The 19,919-nt window shown below is 36.0% G+C and overlaps 1 protein-coding gene across 3 annotated transcripts in view; it reads left to right on the top strand.

Annotated features, from left to right (window-relative positions):
• NUDCD1 (NudC domain containing 1) overlaps positions 1-19,919 on the top strand; it is a 60,513-nt gene that overhangs the window by 16,597 nt on the left and 23,997 nt on the right. For 2 of the 3 annotated variants that reach the window (XM_036436799.2, XM_036436798.2), the window contains 4 exons: positions 9,288-9,473; positions 11,839-12,019; positions 14,589-14,771; positions 16,547-16,751. In XM_036436799.2, the coding sequence (XP_036292692.1) occupies positions 9,288-9,473; positions 11,839-12,019; positions 14,589-14,771; positions 16,547-16,751 (755 nt within the window). The remainder of the gene's footprint in view (positions 1-9,287; positions 9,474-11,838; positions 12,020-14,588; positions 14,772-16,546; positions 16,752-19,919) is intronic. The other variant, XM_036436800.2, reaches the window with a different exon arrangement.

Genomic DNA, 19,919 nt, shown 5'->3' with positions numbered 1-19,919 from the left:
TGTGGTTGCATTCCAATAAAACTTTATTTACCAGAACAGACAATAGGTCCAATTTGGCTCATGGACTATAGTTTGTTGACTGTTGGTCTGGCCTGTGTTTTTTCTTCTATTTGTGTAATTCTAGGACTCAGCAGAAGGATTGCCAGTGTGTTGTTGAATGGATAACAGCTATTTAAGGTTTGTTCTTTTTAAAAAATTTATTTAATATTTTTTATCACTTTAAAAAAATCTTTATTGTTCAAGTATTTATATAGGTTCTCTTTTTTCCCCTCATTAACTTCTTCCAGCCCACTCCTGTCCTCCTCCCCCCACCCTAGGCTCTCACCACCCTATTGTCTGTATCCATGGGTTATGGATAAATTCATTTAAGTTCATTGGTTGATCTCTTCCCGCCCACTCTCCCCTGCCTTCCATCTGAGGTTCAACAGTCTGTTCATGCTTCTGTGATTCTGGATCTATTTTTGATCAGTGGTTAATTTGGTTCATTAGATTCTGCATATGCGTGAGATCATATGATACTTACCTTTCTCTGACTGGTTTATTTCTTGCTCATTGGAGTTAGCTTTGCATTCTTGATTGGAGCTTCCTCTTATTATAAGAGTCTTTGGTTTATTGAGATAAATCATTTTATTGAATGAGAAATATTTGTTCCTGAAATAAACATTTATTGAATGCTACTATGTCCATAGTAGGCACATACACTTATAAATTGATAACATGTAACAGTGGAAGTAGGGATAAAATGCAGAAGTAGTTTGGAGAAGGAAACATTTTATTAGTGTGCTTAGCTGGGAGGAGTGGGGATAAGGTTACAGTTTAGGGCCAAAATCTTGGTTTTATCAATTCACCCACTAATAATCACAATTTTGGATGCTGATTCCAAATTAAATCACAAGATTTAGGACTGGGAATCTGGAATGAAAGTTTAATGATTGCATTTGAAATACTATAGATAAGCAGAGTGGACTGGTTAGAATATTTTTCTTTATTAAAAAGTTTCCATAGGAAATTAAATACAGCTGACTCTTGAACAACTTGGGTTTTAGAGGTGCCAACTCCCTTGCAGTTGAAAATCTACATATAACTTTTGACTCCCCCAAAATATGGTTATCTCTTAGTATCTTCCAGGGGTTGGTTCCAGGGAAAATCCACAGATGCTCAAGTACTCTATATAAAATGGCTTAGATCAATGTATACTGTTGGTCTTCCGCATCTGCAGGCTCCAAAGCAGATTAAGAAAAAATTTACAGGGATTTATTTAAAAAAAGATTTGTGTATAAGTGGACCCATGCAGTGCAAATATATGTTGTTCAAGGGTCAAATTACTGTAGTGTTTTGTAAGGCAGCTTATTTGACATGGAATCAGAGTAAAGACTAAGATATCTTTGATTCCTCTTACTGAACTATTTTCTAGCTTCTATGGACACTCTATAATAACTCTTTACAGTTTCTTATGCATTTTATTGTATTTTTTAAAGTTAAGGGCTTTTATGTTTTTAAGATTCTGTTATATTTTGCTTAGGAAGATAAATCTAAAATCTCAAAATTATCTAAGAATATTGACTTTTATAAGCCTAATATATATATATCACACACACACACACACGTATGTACTAGAGGCTCATTGCATGAAAATTTGTGCACTTGGGTGGGGGTAGAGGTGGGGGTTCCATCAGCCCAGCCTGTGCCCTCTCATGGTCTTGGAGCCCTCAGAAGATGTCCTGATGGCTTAGGCCCATGGGGAGCAGGCCTAAGCTGCAATCTGGCCTCCCTCTGTGGGAGGTGATCGGGCCTACCTATCAGGGATGGCACTGGCTGGCACAACCCCATCCCACCACCATTGTGCCACCGCTGGTTGCTGCCACCTTCCATCCCCCCATCGCTCACCCTTCCCTCTGTCCACTGGCATATGCCTCAGCTGGCCTGGCACTGCCTGCTTGCTGGCCCCACCCCCTACCGATTGGTCATTCCACCATTCAGTTGATTTGCATATTAAACTTTTATTATATAGGATACATATATAAAAGTGTATACATATATACATATAATTGACTTTCAAAATATTTATTACATTTCTACTTATATATTATGCATTACTGTAGGCATTGGCAATGCTGCAATGTACAAAATAAAGTTCCTTCCAGTTTATTAATTTTTAGTAGAATTTGAAGTGCCTCCTTCCTTCACTTCCCCAGTTTGAACTTGACATTGAAATAACAACCACATGTTAGTACATGTTCAAAGCAGTCTACACCTTTTCAAATATATATAGTGTATGTTTAAATTTGTTTAGCATCTTGATAAAAGTAAAAGTTTACTTTTTTAAGTTTCACTAATAAACAATAAGGAAGCCATTAATTTAGAATAGGTGACCTCTGATAAAGTTTCTACCAGTTGTCTTTTTTCCCATTTCTTAATTGTTTTCATCCTTGAACTTACGCTCATTTTATTAAATTTATTCTTAAGTATTTTATAGTTTCTTTATCTGTTAATAGAATATAGTTCCCCCCCCCCTATTTTCTAAGTGCTTATTTGTTTTATAAACAGCCATCTTATTTCATAACTCAATCATTTTCATTTTACTTATTCCCTTTAAGGTTTTCAAAGTATACGATTTTTGTCATCAACCAAAGCTCTTCTTTCCAATGTTTATGAAAATGGAAACAACATCCCCTATTTTATTTTTATCTTATTGCTCTACAGATAGAACCTTGCGACAATGCTAATGATGGGGAATGCAAGTATCCCTGTTTAGCTCTTGTTTTTAATTGTAGTGGGTTTTAAATTTATTTAGGAAAATACTGCTGGTTTGATAAAAAAAAAAAACCCTCTCATTGTTTTAAGGTTGTTTCCTTCATTTTCTGTTCCTATTTAACATTTTTTATTAAGAATGGTTGCTGAATTTCATCACGTCTTTTTAGCATTCACCTATTAATTTTGTATGTTTTTCATGAATTTATCAATGTAGTGATTTAGAATGATAAAATTGTTAAATTTCTTAATTTCCTAGAAATCCTTTTTGGTGAGAGTATATTATTTTTTGGATACATTGTTAGATTTCTATTTGTTGACATTTTACTTAGAATATTTGTATTTATTTTAAAAAGTTACAGTAGTTTTTGTTTTATTCTTTTTAATCTATTAGATTTTTTTTTAACCTTACCTGAGGATGTTTATTGATTTTAGAGAGAGGAAGGAGAGAAGAGGGGAGGGGAGAAGAGAGAAATATTGATCTGTTGCCTCCTGTAAGTACCCTACCCAAGAATCAACTCTCAACCATTTTGGTGTGCGGACAGCACTCTAACCCACTGAGCCACCCAGCCAGGGCGCAGTTAGATTTTGATTCAAGTTTTGCTGGCTTCCTTAAAGGAGAGTTTTCTGGCAATGGGAAAGTTTAAAACTGAAAAGATCTGTTTTTTTAATATTTTATGTATTCTGTTGTCCTTTTCAGTGGCAGTTCTCTAATCACCTACCCCAGTGTTTCCCAACCTTCTCTCAAGATGAGAATCACCTGGTGGAGTTGTTAAAACACAGATTCCTGAATCCCAACTAAGAAGTGCTAAACTAGAATTTTTGAGAACGTATAGGTAAAATTGCATACCTAACTTAGTGCTCTGTATATAAAATCTGTCTTAGAGCACTAGTTAAGTATACAATTTTACCTATACGTTCCCAAAAATTCTAGTTTAGCACTTCTTAGTTGGGATTCAGGAATCTGTGTTTTAACAACTCCACCAGGTGATTCTCATCATGAGAGAAGGTTGGGAAACACTGACCTACCCAACTTATTTTATGGTTATTGGTTTATTCATGCTGTGTGTTTCTTGGGTAATTTTGTAATTTTGTTTTGTTTTCCTAGGGAAATAATTTCCTCTTAAGCTTTCAAATTTGTTCCTGTAAAGTTGCATGCATCTGATGTTCTTAAAGTTGTTGTTGTTGTTTCCTCTTTATTTTTTCTTAATCAAACTTTAGAAGGTATTAGATATTATTACTATTTGATGTTTCATGAACGGTGTTTGGGATTGTTTTAGTATTTTTTCTGTTTAATTCAGTTTTGTCTTTTAAATTTTATTACACATCACATCAGAATCATTGGGAGCAACTGATTTAAAAAAAAAAAAAAAAAAAAAAAGCTAACTTTAGATGACTGTTCCCAAAGATTCTGATTCAGTGTATCAGGATTGGTTGTGGCCTGGGGATCTGCATTCTATTTAACACCTCAGGTGGTTTTGCTTTATTTCAGGGACCAGGTTTTGAGAAACTTGCACTTGTGGTGGTACAGAATAATACTATATTTATTTATTCTTATCTTTCTGGTGAGCAAAAAAAATCCCTATTTGCTCTTTGAAGGTCTGTGGGGGACAGTGAAGACTATTGACCACTCCCTACACATTGGGTTTTTTATAGCAGAGAACAGTTGTTCTAATATTCATCTTATTGTCTGGTTTTCTGGGGGAGATTTTGTTTTTGTGTGTTGTTTTTTTCTTTAGTCAAAGTCACACATGCTCCAGTCTCAGAGAGGCTCTTTCCTGTGTCTGGTGTACAGAGGACCACCCGTGTTAAGTCTAGGCATTGTGGCCAACGTGAAGGCTTGTGGGGCTTATGAAAGGAAATTCACCCATATCTGGTCTTTAGGTTTTGTCAGGAGCCAGCAGATGGCGGCATTTCAACACAGATTTATAGAGGCATTATATTTACTTCTAAGTCGGTTTAATTTGTGGGCTTACAATTTTAGAGAAATTGGGAGGAAGAATACTTAGGAAGTAGAAAATGCCTTAAGGAAGCAAAAAAAAAAGTGTTTAAAATTTAGTTTTTATTTTGTTTTATGATCAGATTTGTTATTTTAATCTCATCATTTTCTTATTTAGGAAATTTACCTGAAAAACTAGTTTCTGCCCATTAGAAGAGTGTCATGTTATGGTGCATCTTTAAATTGCGCTTAAAGATTCAGGCCAAGTTACTGGGTTCCTTTTGTTAGCAGCGTTTGTAAGGCTGTGCGTTGGAGTGACAGGTCACAACAATTTGTTAGTCCAGCTCAAATGTGTGCCAGTATGTTCCTCTCTGGATAAGAATCTCAGCTTATTTTCTATGGGTGAGTTTATTAATATGGAGCCATTAATTTTCCTAGTTAAAGAAAAAATTAAAAGAGTAAGGTCTTGGCACTGTTTATTATGTTATGGAGAGACATTACTTAGTCAAACAGCAATTAATTAGAAATACCTCTTCTCTAAGCCTTAGCACACAAAAAAAGGACAGAGGAAGATTTTTTTCAGGTAAAGTTAAAAATTATTAGCAATGAAAGCCTTTCTCCAGAGAAAGATCACTTCCTTTTAAAAGGGCAAAGTTTTAAATGTCACTGTCTAATGATACCAGTAAATGGTACTCTTTACTTAATTCTGCTTGACTATTTTTTAAAACGTGAGTAACCTTTTCTATAAATGCTAGAAAAATGTTTTGTTACTTCAAAGCTTGACTCCTTGTAAATGAACTTAAGAGGCCCCTAATCTATTTATATAACATCAATACTTATTTACTATTTATTTAGTCATTTATATACAATATATAGACATTATAATTTTTATGTTTTATTGACTGAGAAATCTAATAAAAATACTGAGTAATATATTAACATGAAGCGCTGGCTGGTTTGGCTCAGTGGATAGAGGTTTGGCCTGCAGACTGAAGGGTCCCAGGTTCGATTCCAGTCAAGGGTACATGCCCAGGTTGCGAGCTTGATCCCTAGTATGGGCCATGCAGGAGGCAGCCTATCATTTATTCTCTCTCATCATTGATGATTTCTATCTTTCCCTCTTCCTTGCTTTCTGCAATAAGTAAAAATATGTTTTTGAAAATATATTAATGTGAAGAAAAACTGAATATAGTAGTTGTATTTATAGTGGGAGTGGAATATTGCAGTGAGGTTTGAGGTATCATTTGTTTAGAAAAACTTGAGAAGTGGTTCATTTCAAGAAAGTGTGGAATACAGGAAAGAACATTAGCCTTTTTTTGAATTTGTGCTGTCATTTTCTGGAGACCCAGGCATATTATTTAATCTTTGGAAATAGAGCTCTTTATCTTCTTAAAATGAGAGGGATAATAATTTCAACTTCATCAGGCTTGTTAACAATTAAATAAGATGGTAAAAAGTCAAAGCACTTACTTAATACAATACTTTTACGTGATAGCCATTCCCTGTTTTATTTGTCAATGAAATTTTAATTCTTTTGCAATTCACCTGTGAAATGTTTCCTCAGAATGATTTTTAGTAGCCTTGAACATAGTTACGTTATTATTTTTATTTAGAAGAAGGAAAAGATCAGGTGGGACTAGGACATTATAGATGCCAATTACATGAAGTATTATTGTGAGAACACTTTGTAAAACTGTCAGTGGAGGTTATTAAAAATAATTTAATACTGTAACTTAAGATTTGTTAATATATTACAGGAGGAAATTTTTTTGCATATAGCCCATTTAAAAATTTATCCTTTCAGAAATAGATTTTAAAAATCAGGAATATTCATGTTGCTTTCACTTAAATTATCCTATCTAATAAAATAGTAATATGCAAATTGACCATCACTCCAACACACAATATGGCTGTCCCCATGTGGTCAAAGATGGCTGCCCCCATGTGGACACAAGATGGCCAACAGGGGAGGGCAGCTGAAAGGGATCAGGCCTGCAAGAGAGGGCAGTTGGGGGCAATCAAGCCTGCAGGGGAGGGTAGTTAGGGGTGACTAGGCTGGCAGAGGAGGAAGGTGGGGGTGACCGGACCTACAGGGGAGGGCAGTTGGGGGGAACCCAAGCCTAGAGGAGAGAACAGTTGGGGGGGGGGGGGGCAGGCCTGCAGGGGAGGGCAGTTAAGAGTGACTAGGCCTGCAGGGGAGGGCAGTTAGGGATGAACCAGGCCTTCAGGGAAGGGCAGTTTGGGTGAACAGTTCTTCAGGGGAGGGCAGTTAGGGGTCACCAGGCCTGCAGGGGAGGGCAGTTAGGGGCAATCAGACGGGCAGGGGAGTGGCTAGGTGGTAATCAGGCTGGCAGGGAGAAGTGGTTAGGGACAATCAGGAAAGCAGGCAGGCAAGCAGTTGTGAGCCAGCAGTACTGGATTGTGACAGGGTTCCCAGATTGGAGAGGGTGCAGGCTGGGCTGAGGGACACCTTCTCCCACTCCCCTTTCCTCTTCCTCCCCCCATGCACAAATTTCATGCACCGGGCCTCTAGCTATTTAAATAAGAGAAATACTTTGTGTTTTCTCTTGTATTTTAATTTAATTTGGCTTCACAAAAACGTATTTGATTATCTTAATCATTCTGTTGAATATTACACTAATTTATCTGTTAGACTTCCAGAAATCTCAGTCATGTGTAATCTTGTATTTAAAAGAAAATGACTTAACCTTACTAATTAGGTAAGAAATGAAGAATAGTGACTTAACTTTAGCCCTCCCTCCTTCTTAATAAGGACTCATTAGGTGAGATGCTGAGAAGGGTGTGTGTGGAGATCACTAGAACGCCTTACTTTGAAAAAACTGTTTTGAACAAGAAGTCCCATTCTATTTCATTAATATCTTTGAATTATGTCTCTAACACTTAAATTGCTCAGGGAAGTAAATAGTCAAGCAGTTAATTGAAGCAAAAAGAAAACTTGCCCCCTACCCCCATTTTTCCCTACCACCAGTCTCAATACAATCTTATTTTTCTTTCTAATGATAAACATTATTAACATGCTAGCACGTGTCTGTCTACACCTTACTCAGTGCTATCAAGTCAAAACATTTGTTTATTTCAACATATTTTACTGTATGTATTCTGCATCTCTTCAGTCATTATCTTGGAAAAAACGTTTGTTTATTTCCATATATTTTACTGTATGTATTCAGAATCTCTTTTTTCAGTCATTGTCTTGGAGATGTTTTTATGTCCATATGTAAATGCACTTTACTTAACAGTTATTTGGATTTATTACTTTTTGCCTCAAAGGAGAATGCACCCCCAGGGGAACAGCAGAGACTCAGTAAGAGGACGTTAGGAAGGACTTAACTGTATTATAAGATTGAGCTTGAATTGGGTGAGCTGAGGGGAGGATTTGGTCATTCTAAAAACTTTATGCCACTGTGTTTGTTACTGAAGCATTTAATTCAGTGTTACGTAAATCACTGAAATATGAGTACAAAAAGAAGGAAAGGTGCTGTTTCAAAACAATTTAAATTGTATGCTTTAGAAACAATTGGCTAATTTGAAAATTTTGAGGCTAGTAAGGATATTTAATATAGTTTACTTAAATCTTATATGCACCTATCTAAACAGTTCTAGGAGCCGGGAGTGAAATGAATCAAGGAGTATGTTTGTCCTGTTGAAAAATTGTTCACTGTAAAATAAAACAACCTAAAATTATTGAGTACAGTGTATGAGAGGAAGTTTATTTTCTGGATTGTAGGCCTTTTTATATATTTTCTTGTAAAACATTGTAATGATGCAATCTATTTAACAGCTTTAAGTTATGAGATCATGGACCTAATAAAAATGTGTTGACAAAAGCCTAAGTTAATAGTCTAAATGTAGTGTTTTCATACCACAGGCTGATGTCTATGCTAGGAATTTAGAACATGATGTGGTATTTCTAATTAAAAATGCTGATTATTAACTCTAAACTTAAGAATAAAAACTAGATTCTTGCTTTGTATTAGTTATCTATGTATTTCTGTGAAACAACTTTCTTTAGTGTTATCATGATCGTGTCATTAGGTAGATTTAAGTGTCAAATAACTATGCTGTACAACTATAATTAATATAATATTGTATGTTAACTATACTTTAAAAAACCTTAGTGGCTTGAAACAAAACAATAAGCATTTGTCATCTCGCTGAAATTTGCGAATCGCTTAGCTGATTCTATCTCAAAGTTTCTCACGGAATTGTAGTTAAGGACGATGTCAGGCAGGACTGCAGTAATTCCAAGACTTGACTAGGTTTGAAGGATACACTCCCAAGGTGACGCACTCACAGGATGCTTATTGTCAAGAGTTCTCAATTCTTCCCCAGGTGGGCTTACCACGTGCTGTTCAAGAGAGAGTGCAAGGAGATACAAAGTCTTTTAAGATCTAGTCTCAGAAGTCACATTGCCATCATTTCTGCCATATTTTATTAGAAGTCAGTAGTACTCTAAGGGAGGGCAGTTAGATGCCTTCCCTTGAGGAGGAGCATAACACTGCAGATATTAATTCTGTGTGTATATGGACCAAGGAGAGAGGGAGGGATTCATTTATACTATTGGTCTTCTTTTTAGGACACTGTCTTAGCAAGACCACGAGAGGTATTTCGACTTCCTACAGATTTGACAGCGTACGATAATCGCCTTTGTGCATCTATCCATTTCACATCTTCTACCTGGGTCACCTTGTCAGATGGAACTGGAAGATTGTATCTCATTGCAACAGGCGAACGTGGAAATAATGCTTCTGAAAAATGGGAGGTGAGGTGTGTTTTTTGTTGTTTCAGATTTATGCAAAAGCTGGGAAGAATATATAAATGGAAGAAACCAATGATTTTAAAATAACACATTTTAGGGATAGATTATATGTGACTTTTTATTTTTATTATATACTAGAGGCCCGGTGCACGAATTTGTACACGGGTGGGGTCACTCGGCCTGGCAGGTGATCAAGGCCTCTTGGGGCCTGGCTGGCCTGGGGGAGGGACCGCAGGAAGTTGGCCTGCCAGTCCCCTCCATCAGGGCCTGTGGAGAGGGGTTGTGGGAGGTTGGCTGTGGGAGCGCACTAACCACCGGGGGCAGGTCCCGCATTGAGCATCTGCCCCTGGTGGTCAGTGTGCATCATAGCAAGTGGTTGAATGGTCATTTGGTCCTAATGGTTGCTTAGGCTTTTATATATATAGACTAAATCCATGCACTGAGTGGGGGGGCCTAAACCACAGGGATCAGGCCTAAACTAGCAGTCGGACATCCCTCTCGCAATCTGGGACCGCTGGCTCCTAACTGCTCACCTGCCTGCCTGTCTGATCACCCCCAAATGCCCTCCCCTGCCAGGCAATTTGGTTCTGATTGGTCGGTTTCTATGCCAGTCAGTGTCTCCAGGCCTATCTCCTGACCTGATCAGAGAAGCAGGGCTGATCAGCAGCCCCTGTAAGGCCCGGAGAGAAACAGACACTGCTGCTGGCAAAGCCCGCAGAGAAAGAAAGAGGCACGGCTGATCAACAGCTGCCACGGAGGCTGCGGATCAGACCCTGCCTCTCTCTTCATGCCTCTTTCTAGGCCTGATCCAGAGCCTCCTCAGCAGTCAGTGCTAGGTCGTTGTGCCCGCACCTGCGGCAGTCAGTGCTGGGTCATCACAGCAATCCAGCACTCACTGCAGGACTGACTTCCAGTGGTCAGTCATTATGGACCCTGGGTTTTTATATATTAGGATGATATTTTGAATATATTTTTAATTAAATTATAAGATGTATGTCCTATACAAAACTGATATATTAACCATTCCTGTTTTAATCTGGGACCAATGCAGTTGTCAAAAATTGCATTTTTTTTTTTCAGCAGATATTTATTGAGTATTTCATAGATGTAAAGCAGTACACTAAACATTGACCTTGCCTTCTTATTGAAGAAGAATTGGCCAAAAAATTACATTAGCATATCTTTTCTCCTGTGCTTTGTTATATTTGCTGTTATGTTCATGGGACTAACAAGTTTCCATTGCACCACTCTGCTAGTTGTCCGGAATATTTACCAGAGCATTTCCTATTAAAACAACATAAGAGGAGCTGATTTTTGTTGCTTAGTTGAGTATTTTTTCATTTATTTTTTTCATTTGAAATTTGTTTAGAAATCAGTCTTAAAGAACTTTTATTTAGCCAAAACCGGTTTGGCTCAGTGGATAGAGCGTCAGTCTGCAGACTGAAAGGTCCCGGGTCAAGGGCATATATATTGGTTTCGGGCACATCCCCAATGAGGGATGTGCAGGAGGCAGCTGGTCGATGTTTCTCTCTCATCAATGTTTCTAGCTCTCTATCCCTCTTTCTTCCTCTCTGTGGAAAATCAATAAAATATATATTTTTTAAAAAGAACTTTTATTTAGTATTTACTCTAATAAAATATTGTCTTTTAGATTGCTTATAGTATTAAAAAAGAATTTGATAAGATTTTGTGTCTCCATATGATTCTTATATTTTCTTTTTTATAAGCAAATTTAATATTATGTATTAAATATGGTTGAATTTATAACTTTTAAATTAAATTGTTCTTTTGTTTTTGAGAACTAAGAAAGTTTTAGTGATTTGTTTTCCAGTGCCTTTGACTCTTTAGAAACTTTCAGAAATCAACAGAAAGACAAACCAAAAATAAAAATAGGAAAAAAAGTACACATGCACATATACATGCATGCCTGATATCCAGACACTAAGAGAAAGAAAGCAGAAATAAATCATATATGAAGATAGGGGAAGAGATGGAGGAATAATACTGGTAACTGCTCAAGTCTTTTTTTGTATAGAGCACTGTTTTCACTTGATAATTCATTTCTGGGAGATTGCTTTTAGTTCTTTCTCCTTTAGATGCTACTTGTATGACCTGTTTTGTTTTTAAGCCAAGAGTGTTGATAAGTTTTCTCTGTTAAACAAAACAAATATATTTTACAAATTCTTCAAGGAATCCTATTTAAAGTTGCAACCTTTATTTAAAGGCTTTTTAAGATTTTGTGTTCCTTGTAATAAATAGTATGGAGATTAATTATTAGATTGTCAGAATTCTGTGTATTCTCTCTGCTATCTGCATTCATGTTATATATAGATATACTTTTGTATGTGTCACCTTTTTTCTCTCTCAGATTATGTTTAATGAAGAACTAGGGAGTCCTTTTATCCTAATCCACAGCATCTCATTGCTGAAAGCTGAAGAACATTCAGTAGCTACCCTGCTTCTTCGAGTGGAGAAAGAAGAATCGGACATGAAAGGAAGTGGTTTCTTTGTTTCCTTGGAGTGGGTCACTATCAGTAAGAAAAATAAAGGTAAAACATAACATACTCTGACTCTCCAACTGGTTGCCATAATGTAGTTAAGTTTGAAGCGCAAAGCTGTTCCTGTAAATGTTTGCGTTTTCTTTGGTATTGGGTTGTGATTCTAGTACCTGCCATCCAGTGCAATGAGTATCTATAGATAATTTCTCCTTATAAAAAAAATAATGTGCTTCCCCAGTTAATTATGCTTTTTTTTAATATTATAAGAGATATTGTTACATAATTTTTAAAGAATTTAAAGTGTATATTGTTAATATATACAAGAATATATGTGTATATGTACACATATATGTATGTGCAAAAGAATTTGTATATATAGGGTGGGACAAAAATAGGTGTATGGTTCATATGGAAAATAATAAATAAATGATATAAGAATACACTTTCATGTTTTCATAACTGTAAACTTACTTTTGCCTCTGAATATTTAATAAAACGAAATGTAACTTAATTATAAATCACAGTATAATTGATATATAAATTAAATATAACTGCCTATATGGAAATGAATATCTTTAGTTATTAAATCACAACTGATTTCTTTTCAATAAAATTGGACTTTGCCATTTGTTTTTACCCTCAGGAAAACTCTTATTTTTTTTCACCCAACGTGCTTTCATGTGTGGGAAAGTTCTCACTTTCATTCTGTTTGAAACTGTCTGTCAAACTTTTAACTTGGACATTAAAACTTACTTTTTTTTATTTATTATTTATTAGAATTCCTTTAATGGTCTGGCCTTGCTCTTTGCCAGTGCTTCACTTTTATACAACAATTGATTTTTTTTTACTATAGTTTAGCACTAAGGGAGCTTGTTTCCATGACTGTTATTTTCCTCAGTAGTTTTTATTAACCTACTTATTTAACTTACCAGTTTTAAATTATCATTAAATTGATCTCTAGAGAAAGAGATTTCTTACTGTAGCTGCTAGTTTCTAATCTGATAAAGGTTATTAGCATTTTTTTCTGAGAGAGCTTTTGTAAAATGAACTACATGTATATGTGAATATATATGTGCATATACATACATGGGCACATGTGTGTGTGTATATGTATACATATAATCTATGTGTGTGTATCTATAATAATAAAGGCATAATATGCTAATTAGACTAGGCATCTTCCTGGACGAAGCCAGGGCTGCAAGGGAAGCCTAGGTCCCAGGTGCCGGAGGGAAATGGATGCTGGCAGCCAGGGAAAGGAAGGCTGCCATATTCTGATATATATAATCAGAATAGTTTATAAGTAAGCTAAATATATTTACTGGATTTTGTGGTCAAGTTAGTTTTAAAATGTGGGCATACTGTATCCCCCATTACACATTAAGCATATTAAAGTTTCTAAACATTTTGACTAAAAAAGAAAATTTAATTTTAATCTAGACTTTCCCAACTTATTTAACCATGGATTTCACTTGAAACTTACCTATTATTTTCTGTCCCACACATTGTAAAATACACAGTGTCTAACTTTGAATCTTTACAGGAGATAGGATTCTTTGCCCTGCATGTACTTACTTGTGTAGAAAAATAAGTTTTTAATTCATGAAATGAAATAAAGTTTATTCTTAAATATGCATGCAATAAATGTGTGAATGTAGATGAAGTTTTAGAGCAAAACCAATAATTGATATTTTAGAATAGGTTTTATTTATAACTCAGATGACATTGAGTTACAATTTTGACTGTTCAGTGTGAAGTTTACATTATAAGTAACAGTATAAGTAAAGACATAGACTCATCTAAAATGTTTAGGTTCTTTTAAAAGCAAAAATAACGTATTTTCATAGAATAAATTTAATTTACCAGACACTTTAGAAAACAGTTATTTATATCTTAAAAATTCTAAGTATAATTTTTTATGTTTGTTATAGGCATATAAATATATATCTGGGTGTATATAAAAATCATTTCTACCTTAAACATATTTTAATACAACCTCTTATCAGTAGCTAGAATGGGCAGAAAAATAGTCCACACCACACTTTTTCCCTTATTCTCACCTGGCTTTTTTCAGAAGATGCCTGTTGTGCACTTGCTAGGAAAGGAGACAGGCTGTAGTCAAGGAAAAGGTAGATGCTTCAGAGGCTGGTAGTTTGGGTCAGTCAGTCATTTTCAAGATCTGGAGCACAGCTGTCCTGTACAAATTTCTGCAAGACAGACATGTTTTATACAATATGTGTGCCATTCAGTGTGACAGCGGCTAGCCTGTGTGGTGGTTGAGCACCTGAAATGTGGCTAGTATGATTAAGGAAATGAATTTCCAATTTTACTTAATTTAAATTAAATAGCCACTTGTGATCAGTGGCTACCACATTGGATAGCACAATCTAGAACAATTTTTATCAAATCCAGCATATTAAATTTATGATTTATTTACAGAACATTAGGTGGTCAGTATTAGATATTTTTTATCTTTTTATCTATAAAGACACCCAATAGAATGTCTTTTAATAGTACATTTTAATATTAGTTTGAATTGAAATTAACATATATTCAAAACATTTTTATAATAGTTTTTTATTTGCAATTTTTGTTCAGAAAATGCATAATATTCTTTCAGATAATAAAAGATATGAAATTATTAAACGTGATATTCTCCGTGGAAAGTCAGTGCCCCATTATGCTGCTATTGAGCCGGATGGGAATGGTCTAATGATCGTCTCCTACAAGTCCTTCACATTTGTTCCAGTTGGTCAAGATGTTGAAGAAAAGAAAGATGAAGAAATGTCAGATAAAATCAAAGGTAATTTTACTTTTTACCTTCATATGGTTCATGTGTATTTATATGTATACTAGTGGCCCAGTACATGAAATTCGGGGGAGGGAGAGGTGGAGGGGGAGGGTGTCCCTCAGCTTGGCCTGCACCCTCTCCAATCTGGGACCCCTCTGGGGATGTTCAACTGCCGGTCAGACATCTCACAGGGATTGGGCCTACACCGGCAGTTGGACATCTCTCTTACAGTTTAGGACTGCTGACTCCTAACTGCTCACCTGCCTGCCTGCCTGATCACCCCTAACCATTCTGCCTTCCATCCTTCACACCCCCAACTGCACCCCATTGGCCTTCTCTTCCCCAACTGCCCCCCCCCTTGCCGACCTGATTGCTTCCAACTGCCCCCACCTCAGCCAGCCTATTTGCCTCTATCTGCCCCTCCTCCCCCTCCCCCACCAGCATGCTTGCCCCCAATTGCCCCCCCTGCTGGCCTGCTTGCCCCAACTGCTCCCCCCCCCCTTCCCACTGGCCTGATCACTCCCATCTGGCCCCTGCTGGCTTGTTTGCCCCCAACTGTTCCTCCTACTCCCTCCACCTCCCTGCTGGCCTGATTATCCCTAACTGCCCTCCCCTCCTGGCCTGATCGCTCCTAACCACCTCTGCCTCGGCCCCACCACCATGGCTTTGTCCAAAAGGACATCCAGAAGGTCTCCCAGTCTAATTAGCATATTACCCTTTTATTAGTATAGATACATATTTGTGTAGTTTATCTGCCCTTATAGGTTATAGTTTTATCAAGTCGAGATAGTGCTTAATTATTTTTTAAATTTTCTTTTGTATTTCCCAGAATAATCTTTGTAAAATATACCGCCTAGTGAAACTAGTTTAATTTAATAATTTTATAATTACCAAAAATGTTTATATATATTAGCTTATGTGATTAGATGTTTATTAAATACTTGGCTAAAGAATAAATAATGCCTATTTCTTGGAATTTGAGAAGCTGGCATATTAGCATTAAGGATATTAATTTTTAACAGTAGGCTCAACTCTATTACAAGTGTACTAGTATATCTTTCCTAATAAACTGAAAGGAAGTTCCTTGAAGGTATAATCACTGAATGTTTTCTCTGGAGGTGGAGACTGACTGAATGAATGAAGGTTTGTAATGTTTTCAGAATTAAAAAAGGAACAAGGTCTTTCAGAAGAAGTTTACATTTATATATAAAGAATTGATATTCTTTTTAAAAATATTCAAGAGATAAATACATCTATAGATCAATATAAAAATATTCCCTCTATAAACATTACTGTTCATATTTTTTATGTTTATAGCCAAAGAGTGTTATAGTTTTTAATAGAGATTTTCAGAGTATATAAGAGAGGGACTGGGAGGCAAGGAGAGAGGAATGGGCTGTCAGTATTTTATGAATACTTAGGTAAACCTGGAAGAGGAAATTGACAAGTGCAAATGCTATAACTGAAAAATCTCTGTGTGTTTGGTTATAATTACTTTTTTGTGTGAGATCACTAAAAAAATATGCTGTTTCTTTTAGATAGGTGTTCTTTTGTATCTTCTAGTTTCTTAATTTTATATGTTCTGTTATCTAACTTTTTAGTTACATAACATAGAGGCCTGATGCACGAAATTTGTGCAAGGACCTTCGCCCCCGCCCCCACCTGCTGCCTCCACCCGCTGCCTCCACCCACTGTGGCTTTGTCCGGAAGGAAGGAAGGACGGACGTCAGTCTGATTAGCATATTACACTTTTATTATTATAATGCATATTTTTTCCCTCCCAATAGAGCCTCTGTATTACTGGCAACAGACTGAAGAGGATCTGACTGTCACCATACGGCTTCCAGAAGATAGTTCTAAGGAGGACATTCAAGTACAGTTTTTGCCCGATCATGTTAACGTTGTGCTGAAGGGTCAGAAGATTTTGGAAGGAAATCTCTATTCATCTGTTGATCATGAAAGTAGTACATGGATAATTAAAGAAAATAATAGGTATTTTTTATATATTTTATTGTTGTATTTTTTAATTTTGTTTTATTAAATTCATTGGGATGACATTGGTCAACATGAACATATAGGTTTCAGGTGCAGATTTCTTTCTATATTACAAGATCTGTTTACCCACCGTGTTCCTACCATCCAAAGTCAAATCTTCTCCAAAGTCAAATATATTAGGCCCCCCTCTTATTTATATTTAAATTTTATTTTTTATTATTTTACATTATATTCTTTCCACAGCAGTTAGCTTAGAAGGGAATACTATAATTGGTCTGTTTGAGTTGCTGATTATTTTCAAGGCAGATTAAAATTGGAATTACTATGTCAAAGAACATAATTATAGTTAAGATTAAAGATACTAGTTATAGTTATTGCTTACATTACACAGTAGTGCTTTTCATTACCAGCTTTGAATACAATAATAGTAATAGTAACAACAATAATAATAGGTGAAAATGGTTATTTTAATATGTACTTTTTAATAGAAATAATTTTTCTACCACCTTTACTTTGTTGACTAGATAATGCATTCCCATCCTTTAAAATTTAAGATCTATAAAAGGTTATAGAGTGATAAGTCTCCCTCCAATCCAGGCCCTCCAGTCACCCATCTCTAACTCCTTACAACAGTATTAGTTTACTTTTATACATATTTAAGCAGCATATATACTATTTTCCTTTTTTAACAAAAAAGTTTTCATCACATACTATAAACAGCGATATAGCTTGCTTTTGTGACTTTAATCATAAATTTTGGAGAGCTTTTCATAAAGAATGCATAATTTTTTTATTCTATTTTATGGCTTCATATGCTACTCTGTGCATAATCATTTAGGACCTAAATTTTAGGTGATAACTGTGTGTGCACAGGGTACAGGGAACTTTCTGGAATGTTCACTATTTTCCTTGGGTTATATGGGTGTATGCATTTGTCAAACTCACTGAATTCTACACTTGAAACCTGGGAATTTTGTCTATAAATTATACCTCCATTAAAGGAGTATTAAAAGGTAAACAAACATTAAGGATCTTATAAAACCACTAGAGACCCATGCAGGAAAGTCATGCAAAAGTAGGCCTTCCTTCACCCAGGACCAGGGCTTCCTTCAATTGAAGGTCATCTGGAAGACATACAGTCTAATTAGCGTATTCCGCTTTTATTATTATCTTATACCCTCGCTATGCCTCTTTACAAATCTATTGTCCCAGGTACTTCATGCCTCAGTCATTTGGATTAATAAAATTATTCTCTTATTAGCCGAGACCGGTTTGGCTGAGTGGATAGAGTGTCTGCCTGCGGACTGAAAGGTCTCAGGTTCCATTCCGGTCAAAGGCATGTACCTCGGTTGCGGGCACATCCCCAGTAGGGGTGGTGCAAGAGGTAGCTGATCGATGACTCTTTCTCATCGATGTTTCTAACTCTCTATCCCTCTACCTTCCTCTCTAAGAAATCAATAGAATATATATTTAAAAAAAATTATTCTCTTATATATCATGTCGTAGTAATTCTTAAATTCATTGATGGATTAATAAGTAGTATTGGGAACTTAATTTTTAAATGGTCAAATTTGATCGGAAGTGGGTGTCAGATATTTTTCCTAAATATCATTCTTGATTAGTAATATATGACCCATTGAATCTTTGGTCTGAGTCTAAATCCTGAGAGTGTAAAAAATAAGATAATATCTAGTTTAATTTTTTTTAACCTTAAAGCAGATATCCTGAATTTATTTTATTAATGGAGAAATTGGAAGACTTGGTTATACTTTTAAAATATATTTTCAAAAATCTCAAGTTATCTGATTCTTTTAAAAATATATTTCCACATATTCTGTTTAAACATTTTGTGTGTGTGTGTGAGATACATTGAAACTGGCAAGCCAAATAGAACATATTGTTAAATATGTCATTAAACAGGAACCCACTAAAGGTCTATGAGAATAGCTGGACCTCATGCAGCTCATGCAGATTGTTTCAAGCATTTAATCCCTGACCATAGTCCAGTATTATTTTTCCATTGAATTTGACTTGCTAGATTACTATTTTATGTTAGAAAAGGTAATTACTATGATGTGTAGATGGGATCGTTGGTTTAAAAGCACACAATTTTCTGTAGTTGATTAAATTATCTGTATCTTATTTTCAAATAATGCTCCTTCTCATGTAAGAAAAACTAGTCTACAGTTTCTTATGTATTGGGTCTTATGTTCCTTTTGGCTTGAATGGCAATAGTAGTATTAAAATGTAGACATGCAGTTTTGCCAATTTAATAAAAGGATCAGAATTTTTTATAACTGAGATTATATGAACTCTAACTTCTTTAGGTAGCAACTGATAAGAACAGTATTTATACATTCTGGTCACTGGATAAAGTTTTTTTTTTTTTAATATATTTTATAGATTTTTTTACAGAGAGGAAGGGAGAGAGATAGAGAACCAGAAACATCGATGAGAGAGAATCATCGATCAGCTGCCTTCTGCACACCCCCTACTGGGAATGTGCCCTTGACCTGAATCGAACCCTGGACCCTTCAGCCCGCAGGCCGATGCTCTATCCACTGAGCCAAACCGGTTTTGGCTGGATAAAGTTCTTTAGTAGTTGTTTACATATATTTTTGCAGAGAGGCAGAATAGTGCAATTGTGAAGAACATGGACTTGGAGCATTATTGGTTGAGGTGGTAATTTTAATGCTAATGATAGGAATTCATGTTACATAAGGTATTTTGTATAATCTCTTTAAGTAGTTTCAGCAAATGTTAAAGTGCTGTAATTAATTCATGAGGTGGTGATAACTGCCTTGAAAAAGAATAGTTGATAAGTTGCATGTTCTGTTTGATAATTATGATAATAGTTATTATTATGTTCTTGCAATTGTTTGCTTGCAGTTGTGTTCCAGGGCGTGGGTTAGGGTAGCTCACGTGTACCAAAGGTGGCACATGGAAAGGCTGCTCCCACCCTGCTTTCCTCTGTGTTCCAGCTGAGGCCGCTCCCAAAGCAGCTCACTTGCATTGCCCTTCTATTCAAGAGGCACGTGGCAACTCCCTGTCCTCCTGCATCCACTGTGTGCCTGGCTCAGCTCGCTCTCCCTTTACTGCTGCATCGGACCGGAATCTCAGGATTCCTCTAGAGACCCTTTTTAGTACCTTTGGAATTTGTGTACA

Source organism: Pipistrellus kuhlii, unplaced genomic scaffold (genome assembly GCF_014108245.1).
Source record: "Pipistrellus kuhlii isolate mPipKuh1 unplaced genomic scaffold, mPipKuh1.p scaffold_m20_p_14, whole genome shotgun sequence".
NCBI lineage: Eukaryota > Metazoa > Chordata > Mammalia > Chiroptera > Vespertilionidae > Pipistrellus > Pipistrellus kuhlii.
Note: the sequence above shows the minus strand (reverse complement) of the source record. Positions and strands in the feature narration are given on the sequence as shown.